Source organism: Scyliorhinus canicula, chromosome 2 (assembly GCF_902713615.1).
Source record: "Scyliorhinus canicula chromosome 2, sScyCan1.1, whole genome shotgun sequence".
Classification (NCBI taxonomy): domain Eukaryota; kingdom Metazoa; phylum Chordata; class Chondrichthyes; order Carcharhiniformes; family Scyliorhinidae; genus Scyliorhinus; species Scyliorhinus canicula.
In genome coordinates, this window is record NC_052147.1 from 234,517,406 (window position 1) to 234,535,196 (window position 17,791).

At 47.8% G+C, this 17,791-nt stretch overlaps 1 protein-coding gene across 3 annotated transcripts in view; it reads right to left on the minus strand.

The window, feature by feature from the left end:
- cfap221 (cilia and flagella associated protein 221) overlaps positions 1 to 17,791 on the minus strand; it is a 263,176-nt gene that overhangs the window by 87,817 nt on the left and 157,568 nt on the right. For all 3 annotated transcript variants that reach the window (XM_038789818.1, XM_038789819.1, XM_038789820.1), the window contains exons 15-16: positions 17,688 to 17,783; positions 791 to 881 (exon numbers count right to left, since the gene is read on the minus strand). In XM_038789818.1, the coding sequence (XP_038645746.1) occupies positions 791 to 881; positions 17,688 to 17,783 (187 nt within the window). The remainder of the gene's footprint in view (positions 1 to 790; positions 882 to 17,687; positions 17,784 to 17,791) is intronic.

Genomic DNA, 17,791 nt, shown 5'->3' on the forward strand with positions numbered 1-17,791 from the left:
CTGTTCGGGTATACAGAAGGAGAATTCAGAATTCGCAACTGGTATGGGAATTGAACCCGTGCTGCTGGCCTTGTACTGCATCACAGACCAGCTGTCTAGCCCACTGAGCTAAACCAGCCCCCATATCATAAGCTCCTGGTGCATCTTTATGGGCACTGTACATTTACCTGGCCAAATTACCCCATCCTTAAACTTGGATGGGGTTTGAAGTGCCTGAAGTTGAACGTGTGGTTATTTTGCTGCATTTGTGTAGGGTTAGTATTAAGGCCTGTCATCTCTGTCCTCAAATGATTAAAGATCCTTATAAAACACTAGACTGCAAAAAGCAAATACTATATTTGTCCTTAGAAGCATAGACTGAAACACATACATTTACAAGTTAACAATCAGTCAAAGAACAATTACTTAAAAGTAGCACAATGCTGCAGTTTCACTGCATTGCTAGTTATTAAACCATGTCGGCAACTACACAGATAACTCATCATAATGTTACATACATGCTGACCTGAAGTCCTAATTGGAACAAACTTCGCTATTTTACCAAGATTCTGTTCAGATATGTTATAATGATGCATCATTTCCCTTTTCTTTTGAATGTAGTCTTATAATTATTAATTGATTTTGAAGATGTCAGAAATATAATTTAATAACAAGGTTTATAATTCACGTGAGGGACTCTGTCTAAAATAAGTGTAAGCAGAAATTATTATTCAATTATAAATATAAAGTTACTGGAATATAGTGCATCAAAATCATTCACAGAATTATTTAAAACAAATCAAATGCATACCTTTTAAAGTGAGTATATTTTCTCTTTTGATGTTTTTAACATGTTTTTGCAACAAAATCAATCTGTGGTTTACTCGGCATTGTATGATAACCTAAGATTAAAAAACAAAATATTGTAGAAATGAATGATGTTGGAATCTGTTAAATATTTTGGAAATATTGAAAGTAGTGACAAATTACGAATTAAAGTTTTCAAGAGGGGAGTTCCAGAGGTACATAACGTAGACAAAATAATCATTAGCGGTGCCACGGTTTAGGGAGGAATTTCAAACTGATGGGTAAGTAGAGAATGAACCGCAGCTTATTTCAGGACCACCCTGGAAGGGGTTTGTGAGCTTGGAGCACTTGGAGGAGAAGTTTTGGATTCAATGGAGGGAGGCCTTTAGGTATATGCAGGTGCATGATTTTGCAAGGAAGGTTTTCCCGACGCTACTAGCGCCATCGCCCTCCTCGTTGTTGGAGAATGCCCATGACAACCTCATAACTACAAGATTCTAGGAGGATTAAGGTGAAGACAAGCAATTATGAGCACTGTTCTCTTCATGCATCAATGCACGGATCAGAACAATATCTTCATTGTCATCCACAACACGTCATGAAAGATCAACAATCTCATAATGATCACTGAGGAACCATAAGTCACCTTCAACAAGGTGACCTTGAACAAGGCACAGTAGAACTAGGGACACTATGGCCACTGACAAATGTATTTAACATTCTACTAGCACACATCCTTCAGCAACTGCACATGGTTTAGCCATTTCAACCCTAGCACCAACAAGTCTGTTACTATGACATTTTTTGCGACTTTGAAACATAGATACACACATGCCTGCATGACAGCAGCTGAGCAAGGCGGCTCTAAGTGGAAAAACATTCGCCAATGGTGAGCCCTTGACCATCACAAAATGGAGCTACATCCAGACAGCCTCACATCTCCAAACACCAGCTCTCATGAATGATTAATGCAGAGGCCCAATCTTGATATTGAGTTCAAGATGCTATCGGACCTTAAGAAGCAATAATATCCATCACAACAGCTTGCACCCAAAGCAGGAGTTAAGTTAGCATTGTCTTCATAGAGTGTGGTACAGCAGGACCGTTGTGCAATTATTGATAAACACTCATAATTCTGTATTTGTTGGAAGGCTGCCACATTTACGTTCTTCATTGCCTTGATATTTGGGAGAGATGATGCCCAGTAAGATTTCACACAGCTGTTAATGATAACTTACTCCCTCCCTTCTTCAGTACTGCTGAGCACTTTCATACCATTACTGTCCTTAGCTTTCGGAGCACTGCTCCTTCCTAAGGTGAATGAAGAGGTAGGTTCCAGAAACATATATGTTTCTTACCTATATGGAACCTTCATTCATCTGAGGAAGGAGCAGTGCTCCGAAAGCTAGTGATCTGAAACAAACGTGTTGGACTTTAACCTGGTGTTGTGAGATTTCTTACTGTGCTCACCCCAGTCCAGGCTGGCATCTCCACATTATGATTACTGTCCTTGTCATTGGCTATTCACAAAGATCAATAATTTTGATAAACACTAAGTCAATGAGTGCCTTAGTCATGCCATGAATTACAAATCGAGGGGCAGCATGGTGGTGCAGAGGTTAGAACTTCTGTATCATGGCGCTGAGGTCCCAGGTTCGATGCCAGCTCTGGGTCAATGGCCGTGTTGAGTTTGCACATTCTCCCCTTGTTGCATGGGTTTCACCCCCATAACCCAAAGGTGTGCAGGGTAGGTGGATTGGCCATGCTAAATTACCCTTTAATTGGGAAAAATGAATTGGGTACTCTAAATTTAAAAAAAGAATTACAAATTGATTTGCATTCTGTTAGTTCACAGAGAAATTCAGTGAAACACCGCTAGGCAGCTGTTCAGGAGCAAAGTAACATCCTCACAGGTAAGCAGACAGGTTCATTAAGATGAGCACAGCATAGGCATCATAGGTTGCAACAATGTCTGTGACCATAGTCTCTGTAATAGCATTTCCTTATTTACATTAGTGGACCTACCTCCCCAATTATCCTCGTGTTGTGTGCGTTCCCGCCTTTCCACCGATTGTTCTCACTTCACCCGACCCCCCCTGTCTGACCTTTTCTACAAGTCATCCGTATATGACACACATTAGCTCCCTCCCTAGCTAGTCCAGTTCTACCACTGTGTCTAAAAGTGTGTGTCTGGGTAGCTGGTGAAATGTCTAGGTTTCTTTGCGGAGAAAATCGTGCAGCTACAAGTACCGAAGCTCACTCCCTTTCTGGAGTTGGAGCTTCTCCAAAGGTTTCCCCGGGGTCATTATCTTACTGTACACGTACATGTCCTTCGCCCTCGAGGTCCCTCTGTCCTCTTTCCATGTCCTAAATGTGGCATCTATCCGAGCCGATGTAAACTTAAGGTTGCTGCAGATGATGGCCTCTGTCGACATACCTCCAAGTTTTGAAGTGGCGCCTGAACTGGTTCCAGGTCTTTATTAAGGCCATTACCACCGGGCTGATAGAAAATGTGTGCGGGGGGGGGGGGGGGGGGGGGGGGGGGGGGGGTGGAATGGGGTATAAGGTGGGGGCTAGCTCCTAGAGAGACGTCCATGCAAGAGGCCTTCTCCATTTGGACCCAGTCTGTCTCCGGCTCGCTCAGCCACCCACTCACCCTTTATGTATTTGACGCCCTGTGGTAGAATAGGGGGTTTGGCAGGATCAAACCTCCCACATGTCACCCTCTCTGCAAGATGGCTTTCTGTACCTGAGGGATCCCCCCCCCCCCCGACATTGAAGGTCCCTCTTCACCTTCTCCACCAGGCCGGACAGGTTCTACTTGTGGAGCCTCATCCCGTTGTGAGGTACCTATATCTCCATGTACCTTAACTTGCTTTGGGTCATTTTAAATGGGAGTTCCTTCAGCTCTGCTCCTCCTCCTCAGGGGTTCACCGGGAAGATTTTGCTCTTCCGCAGGTTGAGTTTGTAACCTGAGAAGGCACCAAACTCTCTTAGGAGTCCTGTTATCTTTCCCATGCTGGCCAGGGGGTTCGACACATAGACGAGCAGGTCATCCGCATAGAGTGAAACTCTGTGTTCCTTGCTCCTCTCTGAATGTCCATCCACCACTCCGCCGAGCTAAGAGCAATGGCCAGTGGCTCAACTGCCAGTGCAAAAAAGAGCGGGGTTGACGGGCACCCCTGCCTCGTTCCCCTGTGCAGCTGAAAGTACTCAGAGCTGGTGGTGTTCATCCGCAAACTCACCATGGGAGTGCTTAACAGAGGTTTCAACCACGTGGAGAACCCTAATCCAAATCCAAACCGTTCAAGCACCTCCATTTTTCTCAAAAGGAGACTTTCTCTGGGTCCAGGGAGATGATCACTTCTGGTGGCCCCAATCTGGGTGGGGTCATTATTACATTCAGCAGGCGTTGGATGTTCGCTGTTAGCTGCCTGTCCTTGACAATACCCGGTCTGATCCTTTGTGATCACTTCTGGCAGACAACTCTCCATGCATCACATAGAGTATAGAACATAGAACAGTACAGCAGAGTACAGGCCCTTCAGCCCACGATGTTGCGCCGACCATTTATCCTAATCTAAGATCAACCTAACCTACACCCTTCAATTTACTGCTGTCCATGTGCCTGTCTAAGAGTCGCTTAAATGTCCCTAATGACTCTGACTCCACCACCTCTGCTGGCAGTGCATTCCACTCACCCACCACTTTCTGTGTAAAGAACCTACCTCTGACATCTTCCCTATTCCTTCCGCCAATCATCTTAAAATTATGTCCCCTCGTGACTGCCATTTCCACCCTGGGGAAAAGTCTCTGGCTATCCACTCTATCCATGCCTCTCATCACCTTGTATACCTCTATCAAGTTACCTTTCTGCCTTCTTTTCTCCAGTGAGAAAAACCCTAGCTCCCTCAACCTTTCTGTATAAGACATGCCCTCCAGTCCAGGCAACATCCTGGGAAATCTCCTCTGCACCCTCTCCAATGCATCCACATCTTTCCTATAATGAGGCGACCAGAACTGGACACAATATTCCAAGTGTGTTCTAACTAGGGTTTTATAAAGCTGCAGCAAAACCTCACGGCTATCAAACTCCACCCCCCTGCTAATGAAAGCCAACACACCACTTGCCTTCTTAACTACCCTATATACCTGGGTGGCTACTTTGAGGGATCTATGTACGTGGACCCAAAGATCCCTCTATTCCTCCACACTTCCAAGAATCCTACCTTTAACCCTGTATTCAGCATTCAAATTTGATTTTCCAAAATGAATCACTTCACATTTATCAAGTTTGAAGTCAATCTGCCATTTCTCAGCCCAGCTCTGCATCCTGTCAATGTCCCGTTGTAATCTGTAACAACCCTCAACACTATCTACAACTCCCCCAACCTTTGTGTCACCGGCAAACTTACTAACCAACCTTCCACTTCCTCATCCAAGTCATTTATAAAAAACACAAAGAGCAGAGGTCTCAGAACAGATCCTTGCAGGACACCACTGGTCCCCGACCTCCAGACGGAATACTTCCACCCAGTACCACTCACTGTCTTCTTTCAGCCAGCCAATTCTGTATCCAGACAGCCAAATTTCCCTGTATCCCATGCCCCCTAACTTTCTGAATGAGCTTACCATGGGGAACCTTATCAAATGCCTTACTGAAATCCATATACAGCACATCCACTGCTCGACCTTCATCAATGTGTCTCATCACATCCTCAAAGAATTCAATGAGGCTTGTGAGGCATGACCTGTCCCTCACAAAGCCATGCTGACTATCTTTAATCAAACTATGTTTTTCTAATTAATCATAAATTGTATCTCTCAGAATCCTTTCCAATATTTTGCTCACCACAGACATAAGACTGATGGGTCTGTAATTCCCAGGGATTTCCCTATTCCCTTTCTTGAGCAGGGGAACAACATTTGCCTCCCTCCAATCATCCGGTACTACTCCAGTGGAGAGTGAGGATGCAAAGATCATCGCCACCTGTGCAGCAATCTCTTCCCTCACTTCCCGTAGTAACCTTGGATACATCCTGTCAGGCCCAGGGGACTTATCTATCCTGATGCTTTTCAAAATTTCCAGCACATCCTACTTCTTAAAATCAACCTGTTTGAGTCTATTAATCTGGTTCACACTGTTCTCATGAGCAACAAGGTCCCTCTCTCTAGTGAATACTGAAGCAAAATATTCACTTAGGGCCTCCCCTTCTCTTCAGACACGCGGCACAAGTTACCTCCACTATCCCTGATCGGCCCTACTCTCACTCTGATCATCCTCTTTCTCACATAGGTGTAGAACGCCATGGGGTTTTCCCTTCTCCTTCCCACTAGGGATTTTTCATGCCCCCTTCCAGCTCTCCTCAGTCCATTTTTGAGTTCCTTCCTGGCTACCTTGTAACCCTCTAGAGCCGAGTCAGATCCTTGCTTCCTCAACCTGAAGTAAACTTCCTTCTTCCTCTTGACGAGAAGCTCCACTTCTCTTGTCATCCAAGGCTCCTTCACCTTACCATTCTTTCCTCGTCTCAGTGAGACAAAGCAAGTGCTCCTTAAACAACTCCCGCATTACTGTTGTTTATTTCCCCAAAAAACAATTGTTCCCACTTTATGCTTCTCAGCTCCTGTATAATGGCAGTATAATTTACTCTCCCCCAATTAAATACATTCCCATACTTGTAGTGATCCTTACTTGAGTATGTATAGAAGAGGCTGATGGGTAATGGAAAGACCACCAGCGGGCAGCATGGGCATGTATAAAAGTGACACCGATGGCCCTCCCCCTCACTTTGGCTGATGTGACTGTACGGGGAACAGGAACAGAAATTTAGCTCAGGGTTGCTAGTGTGGTCAGGCCTAGTTGCAGAGCATAGAAAAGTTGTAATCTCATTTACAAGTGCAGTTTTTTAAGTAAGCGCTCACGCAGTTATTTAAGTTGTGTTGCTCAATAAACCTACCATCAAACTTCTGGACGACCTCTAGCCTTTTTTCCAGAGCGTCTTCTGTAACTGAGTTACCATCTCTACAGGTAACAAAACAATACTGTCTGTTCCTATCCCTCTCCATGACTCAAGGAGTTGTGGTCACTGTCACCAAAATGCTCTCCCACCGAGACATCTGACACCTGGTCTGGTTCATTGCCAATATGGCCTCCCCCTAGTCGGCATATCTACATATTGAGTCAAGAATCCTTCCTATACACACCTGACAAAATCTGCTCCATCTAAACCATTTGCACAAAGGAGGTTCCAGTCAATATTAGGGAAGTTGAAGTCACCCATAACAACATCTCTGTTACTTCTGCACTTTTCCAAGATCTGCCGCCGCCCAATCTGTTCCTCTACCTCTCTGCTGCTATTGGGGGATCTATAGAAAACCCCCAGTAAAGTGACTTCTCCTTTCTTGTTTCTGACTTCCACCCATACTGACTCAGTAAACAAACCCTCCTCAACTACCTCCTTTTCTGAAGCTATAGTGCACTCCCTAATTAACAGTGCCACTCCCCCTCCTCTTTTACCTCCTTCCAGATTCTTCTGAAAACATCTAAACCCCGGAACATCTAACAACCATTCCTGCCCCTGTGAAATCCATGTCTCCATAATGGCCACAACTTCGTAGTTCCAAGTACTGATCCATGCTCTAAGTCTAAATCCATCTCCCTTATTCCTGACATTCCTTGCATTGAAACAGACACACTTTAACCCATTCCACTGAGTGCAACTTTGCCCTGTCAACTGTCTATCCTTCCTCACAGACTCGCTGCATATTATTTCTGCCTGTTCAACAGCTACCCTATTCTCTGAACCATAGCTCTGGTTCCCATTCCCCTGCCAATCTAGTTTAAACCCTCCCAAAGAGCTCAGCAGAACCTCCCACCCAGGATATTGGTGCCCCTCCAGTTTAGGTGCAATCCATCCTTCATGTACAGATCCCACCTTCCCCAGAAGATATCCCAATGATCCACATATCTGAAACCTTCCCTCCTGCAACAGCCCTGTAGCCGCGTGCTCAGTTGCATCGCTCTCTGTTCCTTGCCTCACTTGCACGTGGCACCGTTAGCAATCCTGATATCACTACTCTGCTTGTCCTGCTCTTTAGCTACCAACCTAACTCCCTAAAATCACTTTTTAGATCTTCATCCATTTTCTTAGCTATGTCGTTGGTGCTTATGTGCACCACGACTTCTGGTTGCTCCCCCTCCCCCTTAAGAATCTTGTAGACTCGATCCAAGACAGCCCTGGCCCTGGCACCTGGGAGGCAAAATACCTTCCGCGAGTCTCGTTTGCACCACAGAATCTCCTATCAATTCCCCTAACCATTGAGTCTCCTATCACTATTGCTTTTCTATTCTACCCCCTTCCCTTCTGAGCCTCAGAGCCAGGCTCAGTGCCAGAGACCTGGCCGCTAGGGCCTTCCCCCAGTAGGTGATCCCCCTCAACAGCATCAAAAACGGTATGCTTGTTTTGAAGGTGAACAGCCACGAGGGATCCCTGCACTATTTGCCCGTTCGTTTTCCTTCCCCTTACTATAACCCAGCTACTCTTGTCCTGTACCTTGGGTGTGGCTACCTCCCTGTAACTTTTCTCAATCACCCCCTCTGCCTCCCGGATGATCCGAAGTTCATCCAGCTCTAGCTCCAGTTCCCTAAAGCGGTCTCTGAGGAGCTGGAGTTGGGTGCACTTCCCGACGGTGTAGTCAGCGGGGACACCGATGGTATCCCTCACCACCCACATCCTACATGAGGAGCAGGCAACTACCCTAGCCTCCATCCCCTCTGATCTTACAGAATGTAGCTGCACTATGGACCAACTGGAACTCCGCCCTCTGACTCTGCTCCCAGTCAGCTGCACTCTCTGGAAACTCCCGGCTCCCTTCTCGCTCTTTGAGGAAGTGTAGGAAACATAATGAAAAGAGCACCTTGCTCCCTCCTCACCTAACTCCCTCAGTCACCAAACTCTCACTGTAGCACTCAAATGCACCCAAATTCAGCACTCAGTACAAACAAGTCTCGCTAATGCTTTCATCAGGATTTTAGCATCAGTATTTAAAAGAAAAATATGTCTGTACAATCCACACACCACTGGGTCTTTGTCTTTTTTGAGAATCAGTGAGATTGAGACTGTGCCAGTGTTGGCGGCTGGGTCCCCTTCGACAGTGAATCATTGAAAATCTCCCGCAAGTGTGGGGCGAGTGCTGTATTTTTTTTGTAAAAGTCAATCAGGATCCCATCTAGTCCCAGTGCTTTCCTTGACTGTATGTAACTAATACATTCCATGATCTCGTCGAGCCCTCGCGGTGCTTCCAGCCCTTGTTTCTTGTCTACCCCACCATTGGTATATTCAGTCCATCAAGAAACTGTTTCATCCCAAGTCCCCTTCCGGGGGATTAGAGGTATACAGACCTCGGTAAAAATTTGTGAAGGCCTCCTTAGCCTTGTTCAGGGCCTCAAACGTCCTACCATTCCTATCCCAAATTTGTACTATTTATTTTGGAGCAACCTACTTCCTTAGTTGGTGCGTCAGCATGCGGCTAGCCATGTCTCCATATTCGTGAAAGGACCCCCATGACTGGCGGAGCTGGTGAACTGATTTCCCCGTGGAGAGCAGAACAAATTCCATGTGCAGCTTTTTCCTCTCTGTCAGCAGTTCCACGGTTGGGGCTGTGGAGGACCGCCAATCCACCTCCAGTATCCTTTCCTTCCTGTTCTTCAGGGCCCAATAAGCTATTTCTCCCCAATCACCGCCTTCAGTGCCTCCTAGAATGTGGATAGTGAGACCTCCTAGTAATGGTTGCAGGTGACATTACTGTCGATGGCTTGGGTATTTCATTTTTTACAGAATTCCTTATTATTGAGGATGGCTGTTGTTTTGTTATGCTCTTAACATAGCATAAGCTGCTTCCTTATGTGCACTCTGACAAAGGAAGGTTCAGACTTGGAGATAGCTTTAACACGTTTATTAAACTGTTAACGATTCTCCTACTTGGATTTGACTCTCCTGTAAATCCTGCTATAGCTACTCAGACTAGCTAACCAGTCTGCTACAATCCACGTGTGTGTGATGTGTTCGATTTATCTGTACTCACTAAGTGTCTCCACTGGAAAGAGATTGAGCATGTGTGCTGTATCCTTTTATATGGGTTGGTGTAATGCCCCCCCTCCCCGTGGTAGTGTCACCTCAGTGTGTATCTTGAATGCCCATTGGTCGTGTCCTATCTTACTGGCCTATTGGTTGAATGTCTGTGTGTCATGTCTCTGGTGCACCCTCTAGTGTCTATCTAACCTGAATGAGCTTTGGTTTCTTGACACACCCTGTCCTGAGTCATTGCAGGTTCACTTGAGTCAGCTGAGGTTTGAATCCCTCCTCTTGCACCATGTCTCGAGCCATGCATTCATCCTATCTATCCTGACATTCCTACTCTGACTAGCTCGTGGCACTGGTAGCAATCGTGAGATTACTAAGTTTGAGGTCCTACTTTTTAGTTTGACTCCTAACTCCCTAAATTCAGCTTGTAGGACCTCGTCCCATTTGTTTACCTATATCGTTGGTGCCTATGTGCACCACGACAGCTGGCTGTTCACCCTCCCCCCTGCAGAATGTCCTGCAGCCGCTCCGAAACATTCTTGACCCTTGCACCAGGGAGGCAACATACCATTCTGGAGTCTCGATTACGGTGCAGAACCGCCTGTCTATTCCCCTTACGATCGAGTCCCCTATCACTATTGCTCTACCATTCTTCTTTCCTGCTGTGCAGCAGAGCCAGCCACGGTGCCATGAACCTAGGTGCTGCTGCCTTCCCCTGGTGAGCCATCTCCCCCAACAGTATCCAAAGCGGTATATCTATTTTGCAGGGAGATGACCACAGGGGACACCTGCACTGCCTTCCTACTCTTGCTCTGCCTTTTGGTCTCCCATTTTCTAGCTCCCTCAGTAACTTTCACCTGCGGTGTGACCAACTCGCTAAACGTGCGATTCACGACGTTTCCCCTCTTGCCCGGCGCTCCGGTCGGCCGTGGCCTGCCCCTCCTCTGTACCATCCGCACATCAGCCTATTCGCAAGTGTAGCGGCTTGGATTTCCCATTCTTCACCCGGTCTAAATCTCCCCCCATCCCCGCCCTACCTGGTTGCCCCTGTCCCTTTTGAATCTTTAAAGCCCCCATTTAGACCATTGCTTTTTACCCAATTCATTCTTCTTAACAGACTTGTTGGCCTGCTCTTTGGAGTCAAAGTAGCACGCCTTTCCCTGGTGGGTGACCCATAGTTTGACTGGATAGAGCATGCCAAACCGCACCTTGCTCTTGAACAGTGTGGGACTTGGCGATCCCTGCACCTCTCAATTCTTCACAGTGATGTCTACATCTGGCTGTGGAATATATTTACCCATTGAACTATTGTGCATTCAAAGCTTCTGTATTTACCTAACTCAACTGCTAGGTCTAGGTACAGTCCGCAGCTGAGTTGGAGGGCAGCCTGTTGACTGAAATGTCCTGTTATCTGAGGTGACTTTGACGGGAGTCCTCTGGAGGCCACAAGACATGGATGGACTTGGCCTGCTAAAGGTGCTGCTCAGGGCAGATGTACCCTCCTTTGCATGACTGCTGGAGTTGGTGGGGTCACAGGCAAAGAGGATTTGGAGTGGCAGGGCAACCTTGGAGTGTCCTGGGTGGATGCCTGGTGTTTGGCAGGTGCTTTTCCACCCTTTGGAAGCCCAAGGCACCCTTCTATCTCCGTTGAGGAAAGTCAAGGTTTGCCATCCTGTTTTGTGTAGCCACTGCTGGAGTGCACCCATGGTGCACAGGTCTAAGCACAAATCCAGCAGAACATGTTGGAGTTGGGTTTCCAATGCAGCCGCCAATCTTCACATGGATATCTGTGCTGGTGAAGGGTGCAGGTGAATGCAGTGATGCGGCTTCATTTGATGCTTCCTCTGTTTCCTCCTCTGAGATTATCTGTGGGCTGTGACTGAAGTTCTTGTTTGGCGTCTTCCACTGTCTTTTATTGCTGGAAGCTGGAATAGAGAGAAGAGATAATTAGGCGGTTTCCTACACCATAAATCATGAACAGTCATTGTCCATATGGACCTCACTTACTTGTTGAGGGAGGTCGATCTCACTGTCATGCAGGAACAATCCCTGTCCTCACCTGTGAGCTCTGCTGCACGCCTCTTGTGGGAGCAGAGTATCCTCTATACTGGGGTATCCCCTCCGGTCTTCACTCTCTCCTGTCAGTTGTTGGTAATTTTGTCCTGTAGAAAGACTGATGGATTAACTGTGAGCACTATGGATGAAAGAGCATTCAGATGCATGCATGTCTGTTGTATGTGCTGTGTCCTACCCAGTAAAAGATTAAGGCACCGTTTATGTAGGAACTTAAATAAGATGATGATCTTAAAATGGCTGCAACACATTCAGTGCTGATGATTCATCTGCTGGTTGTGTGTAACATCCTTGTGAACACTAGCCATTAGGCTGCCTCATGTCATAATACAAATGCGAATCTGGAATCACTAAAAGTTTCAACTAACCCTGATGGAGCACAGCATATCATTCATTTGTTTCCTGCACTGCAGGGTGATAGTTTTTTGTGTCCCATGCCTAGGCTGGCATGGTTAGGTAGGAGGACCTCCTGCTCCCAACCCTTGGAAAGAGGATTGTGGTGAACCACTGTGTACACTTGTATTAGGGGATGTGAGGCAGGACCTATACTACAGGTTTGCCGGAAGCCCCTGCCGGCTGGCTCCGTCCACTAGGAGCTGTATAAATATGCATGTCCTCCATTGATCTGCCATTTCGCCAGCTGCAGTAGGAGACCACGCATCTGACTGCAATAAAGCCACAGTTGTACCCAATCTGAGTCTTTATGCAATTGATCGTGCATCAATTTATTGCAGTCAGATTTTCAACAAGATGGATATCAGAATCAAACCAGGTCACCTGCAGCTGGATCCTCACTCGCCCGACGCCAGAAACGACTTTAATCACTGGCTAGCTTGTTTCGAGGCTTACATCAACGCAGTGACCCCCACGCCGATGGCGGCTCAGAAGATCCAGGTCTTGTATTCCAGGTTGAACTCAAGCATGTTCCCGTTGATCCAGGATGCCCCGAATTACGTGGAAGCCATGGCACTCCGAAAAGAAAACTATGCGCAGAAAGCGAACACGATCTTCGCCAGGCACGTACTCCCCACTCGATCTCAACTCCCTGGTGAGTCCATCGAAGACTTCTGGCGGGCGAGCCCTAATCCCACTCGTCTGGGACTGTGATTGTCAGGCCATTACAGCCACTGAACATTCTAATCTCCTCATGTGTGATGCGTTCGTAATGGGGATTGCGTCGGACCCCATCCGACAACGACTGCTAGAAGGGGTCACGCTCAACCTAGTGGAGACAAAAACTTTAGTGCTCTCCATGACAGTCGCATCCTGTAATGTTCAGGCCTACCCCCTCGCCGCAAAGCCCACCCGTCCTATCCCTCCTGGACCCCACCAACGACCCCCCCAGCTGGGGCCCTGCCTAGCCAATACGCCTGTGCCGCACACCAATCCATGCACCCCAGGGGTCCCCGCTGCTACTTCTGCGACCAACAGAAGCACCCCCGCCAACGCTGCCTGGCCCGCGTCTCCATTTGCAAGTCCTGTAGCAAAAAGGGCCACTTTGCAGCAGTGTGCCAGGTCCGCGCAGTCGCCGCTATGGCCCCTCCCCCCTGCCAAACGCACAATGGGCGCTGCCATCTTCTCCTCCCTGGGCCATGTGCGGCCAGTGGGCACCGCCATCTCCTCCCCCTCAGTTCACGTGCGGCCCCTGGACGCCGCCATCTTGTCCAGTGCCACCAATGTGCGGCCCATGGGCGCTGCCACCTTGTCCCGACCCGCAATGTGCGCGCCATGGCGCCGCCATTTTGTTCCCCACAGGACCTCCGGATGCCGCCATCTTGACTTCCCCACGTGGCTGGAATGCCAACTATATCCCACGATCTGGATCGCCGACGCTCTCCATCTGAAACCTCTGACGACCACCCGCAGCTCGCCTTGATGACGCTGGACCAGTCTCGTCCACACAACCTGCCCACTACTTCGACAACGGTGAAAATCAATGGCCACATGACCTCTTGCCTGCTGGACTCCGGGAGCACTGAAAGCTTCAGACACCCGGATACGGTAAGGCGTGGCTGCCTCGCGGTTCACCCTGCCAATCAACGGATCTCCCTGGCCTCCGGATCCCACTATGTCCCAATCCGAGGATTTTGTACGGTCGCTCTCACAGTCCAGGACGTAGAAATCAGCGGTTTCCATCTCTACATCCTCCCCAACCTCTGCGCTGGATTTCCATTGCAATCTTCAGAGCCTCACCCTCAAATTCGGCGGGCCCCTACCTCCACTCACCGTTTGCGGCCTCGCGACCCTCAAGGTTGAACGCCCCTCCCTCTTTGCCAATCTAACTTTGTATTGCCAACCCGTTGCCACCAAGAGCAGACGGTACAGCGCCCAGGACAAGGCCTTCATCAGGTCCAAGGTCCAGAGGTTGCTTCGGGAGAGTATCATCGAGGCCAGCAATAGCTCCTGGAGAGCCTAAGTGGTAGTAGTTAAAATGGGGGAGAAACACAGAATGGTTGTGGACGACAGTTAGACCATCAATCGGTGCATGCAGCTCGACGCATACCCCCTCCTATGCATATCTGATATGGTCAATCAGATTGCGCAGTACCGGGTCTTCTCAACAATTGACCTGAAATCCACCAACCACCAGCTCACCATCCGTAAATCGGACCATCCCTACACTGCCTTTGAGGCGGACGGTCGGTTCCATCACTTTCTTAGGGTTCCCTTCGGCGTCACTAACGGGATCTCGGTCTTCCAAAGGGAGATGGACGAAATGGTCAACCGGTACGATTTGCGGGCCACGTTTCCGTACTTAGATAATGTCACCATCTGCAGCCATGATTACCAGGACCACGATGCCTGCCTCGCTAAATTCCTCCGCACTGCCACTCTTCTCAACCTTACGTATAATAAAGAGAGGTGTGTGTTCAGCACGGCCCGCTTAGCCATCCTCAGCTATGTAGTCCAAAACGGACTCTGGGGCCCGATCATGGAGCTCCCCCTCCCCCACTGCCCCAAGGCCCTCAACACAATCTTCGCTCTGTTCGATTTCCCCGCCTACATCCCCAGTGACAGGGGATCCTCATTCATGAGTGATGAGCTACGTCAGTTCCTGCTCAGCAGGGGTATCTCCTCCAGCAGGATGACCAGCTATAACCCCGGGGAAATGGGCAGGTAGAGAGGGAGAACGGGATGGTTTGGAGGGCTGTTCAGCTGGCCCTACGGTCCAGGAACCTCATAGCCTCTTGCTAGCAGGAGGTCCTCCCTGATGCACTACACTCCATCCGGTCACTACTGTGCATCGCCATAAATAACACACCCCATGAACGGCTTTTTACCTTCCCCAGGAAGTCCACATCCGGGATGTCGCTCCCGACTTGGCTCGCAGCTCCAGGACCGGTCCTGCTCCGTAGGCACGTCCGACTCCACAAGGCGGACCCCTTGGTGGACAGGGTACACTTGCTCCACGCCAACCCCCAGTATGCCTACGTGGAGTTCCCCGACGGCCGCCAAGATACTGTCTCCCTCAGGGACCTGGAATCATCAGGTTCCAGCCAAACACACTTCCCCACCCATGTGCCACCCTCCCCTCCCCCGGCGCTACCAACATTAACCCCACCAGATTCATCCCTCCTTCCCCTGCCCACGCAAGAGGACGACGAAGATTTTGGCATGCTCCCGGGTCATCTGACTGCAGGACAGCACTAGCACTGCCAGCACCAACGTCGGTGACACCAGCACCACCGACATCGCCTCCACCATTACGTCGCTCCCAGCGAATCATCAAAGCACCGGATCGACTAAACCTCTGACGGGCACCGGACCGTCAAATTGGACATTTTTTCCTTCCCTACTCACTTTATAAGACGCTGTACATAATTCGCAACATTGTATATAGTTCCACACCATCCCCGCCGGACTCATTTTTAACAGGGGGTGAATGTGGGGAACCCTGTGTACACCTGTAATAGGGGATGTAAGGTAGGACCTGTACTACAGGTTTGTCGGTAGCCCCTGCCAGCTGGCTCCGCCCACTAGGAGCTCTATAAATATGCATGTCCTCCATTGATCTGCCATTTCCCCAGCTGCAGTAGGAGGCCACGCATCTGACTGCAATAAAGTTGTACCCAATCTGAGTCTTTGTGCAATTGATTGTGCATCAAGGATCTCCCACCTTTCCTGGATGGCCAGGTGGAGAATCCCTAGGTATGCCTCATCGAGCTGTGGAGTGGTTTGTTGCGTTTGGTTACCATGGTAAAGCGAACGTTCAGCCCATAACTGACCTGCAGTGAGTGGTTGTCTGTGCGAGTACCATTTAAATATGGCGGCGGGGAGGTAATGACTGGGAAGACAAATTCCTGCCCACCTTGCCATGAGATTCAATGCGCTACATTTGATGCATAAGTAATGAACTGAGAAAATCCATCCTATCATCCGGCAGGAATCAGGTTAATGTTCCTGCCCTCCACTGTTCTTAGTTCTTCGAGGAACAAAGGACCTTGGAGCCAGATTGGGTTGTTTGATAAGATTGTGGCTTGTCCAGTTGTGCTCTCACAATAAGCACCTATGTGCAGCAAGACCTTGGATATTTACATAGTTATGAACTCACAATACAAGCCTCCAGACTTCTCCAGGAAACACCAAATAGCTTTTACAGCACGTGACTCCGTTGTCGATCAAAAACGTAGCTCCACCTTGAATAATTTCAATGACCCAGCGTCCACCGCTTTCTGGGGTAGAGAATTCCTCGGACAAACTAATAAAAATGCATCATCTGCGTCTTGAAAGGGAGACCTCTTAGTCTTCAGCTGTGTTGCCTAGTTTAGATTCCCTTCACAAGAGGAAATATTTCCCAGCATTTACCCTATTAAATCCTCTCAGGATCTTATATATGATTCCAATAAAATCACCTCTCAGTCTTCCAAGTTCCAATGGGTATTGGTCCAAATTGTTCAGTCTTTTTTCATAAGATAAGCCCATCATCCTAGGAATGAGTCGACTGACCCTTCTCTGAACTGCTTCTAACGCAATTAGACTCTTTTTTTTCAAATAAGGAGGCCAAAACTGAGCACAGTATTCCAGATGTTATCTCACCAAGGCCCTGAAGAGCTGCAGTAAAACCCCCCTATTTCTATATTCCATTCCCCTTGCAATAAATTCTTTGTGCATGCAAATGAATTTTCCAGGCATTATTGTTACACAAATTACATTTGCAAAGATTGAAATGTACATGAAAATAATTGCAGCTTTCTAATTTGTTACCAACATTTTTACCTACTAATGTGATGAATTACTGCATCCGACTCCTCACAAGTAATTATCACAGGAAGAAAATCACTCAAACAGCCCTTTAAGAGCTTATAGGCAATTTCTAATTCTCCAATGGACTCCAAAGCCGCAGCCCAACACGGTCATGAAGTCACTCACTTGACATAAATGAATGACCTCAGGAGAACAGATAGGGCCAGCACACTACACACTAGATTGCAGTGATTGCTTGATCAGAGCCTCAATTAAAAGATCAATTCTACTGTGGACGATAGATCCTACTGTCTGGGTCAAATCGGACAATTATATATTTTTAAGCAACAATGAACCTATCCTTGCAGTTACCAGAAGTTCTTGCATTCTCAGAGCACCAGCATTATTATAACTACCCCACTGATGCCGCAAAGCCAGACAGTAATATAAAAAGGATAAGAAAAAAATATAGGTATAATTTATCAGCACCTTACTATTAGAACACGGCTTTCCTGCTTGTAAGAAACGTTATTAAAAATGTATTAATTGTTGTATTTATACCTTTCGTGCAGCTTGCTGAAGGCATTTTAGAGCCCTATGACGAACTTCCCAAGGGTCAAGAGAATAAGGATCAAATACTGGTGTGCAGCTTGGAAACTATACAA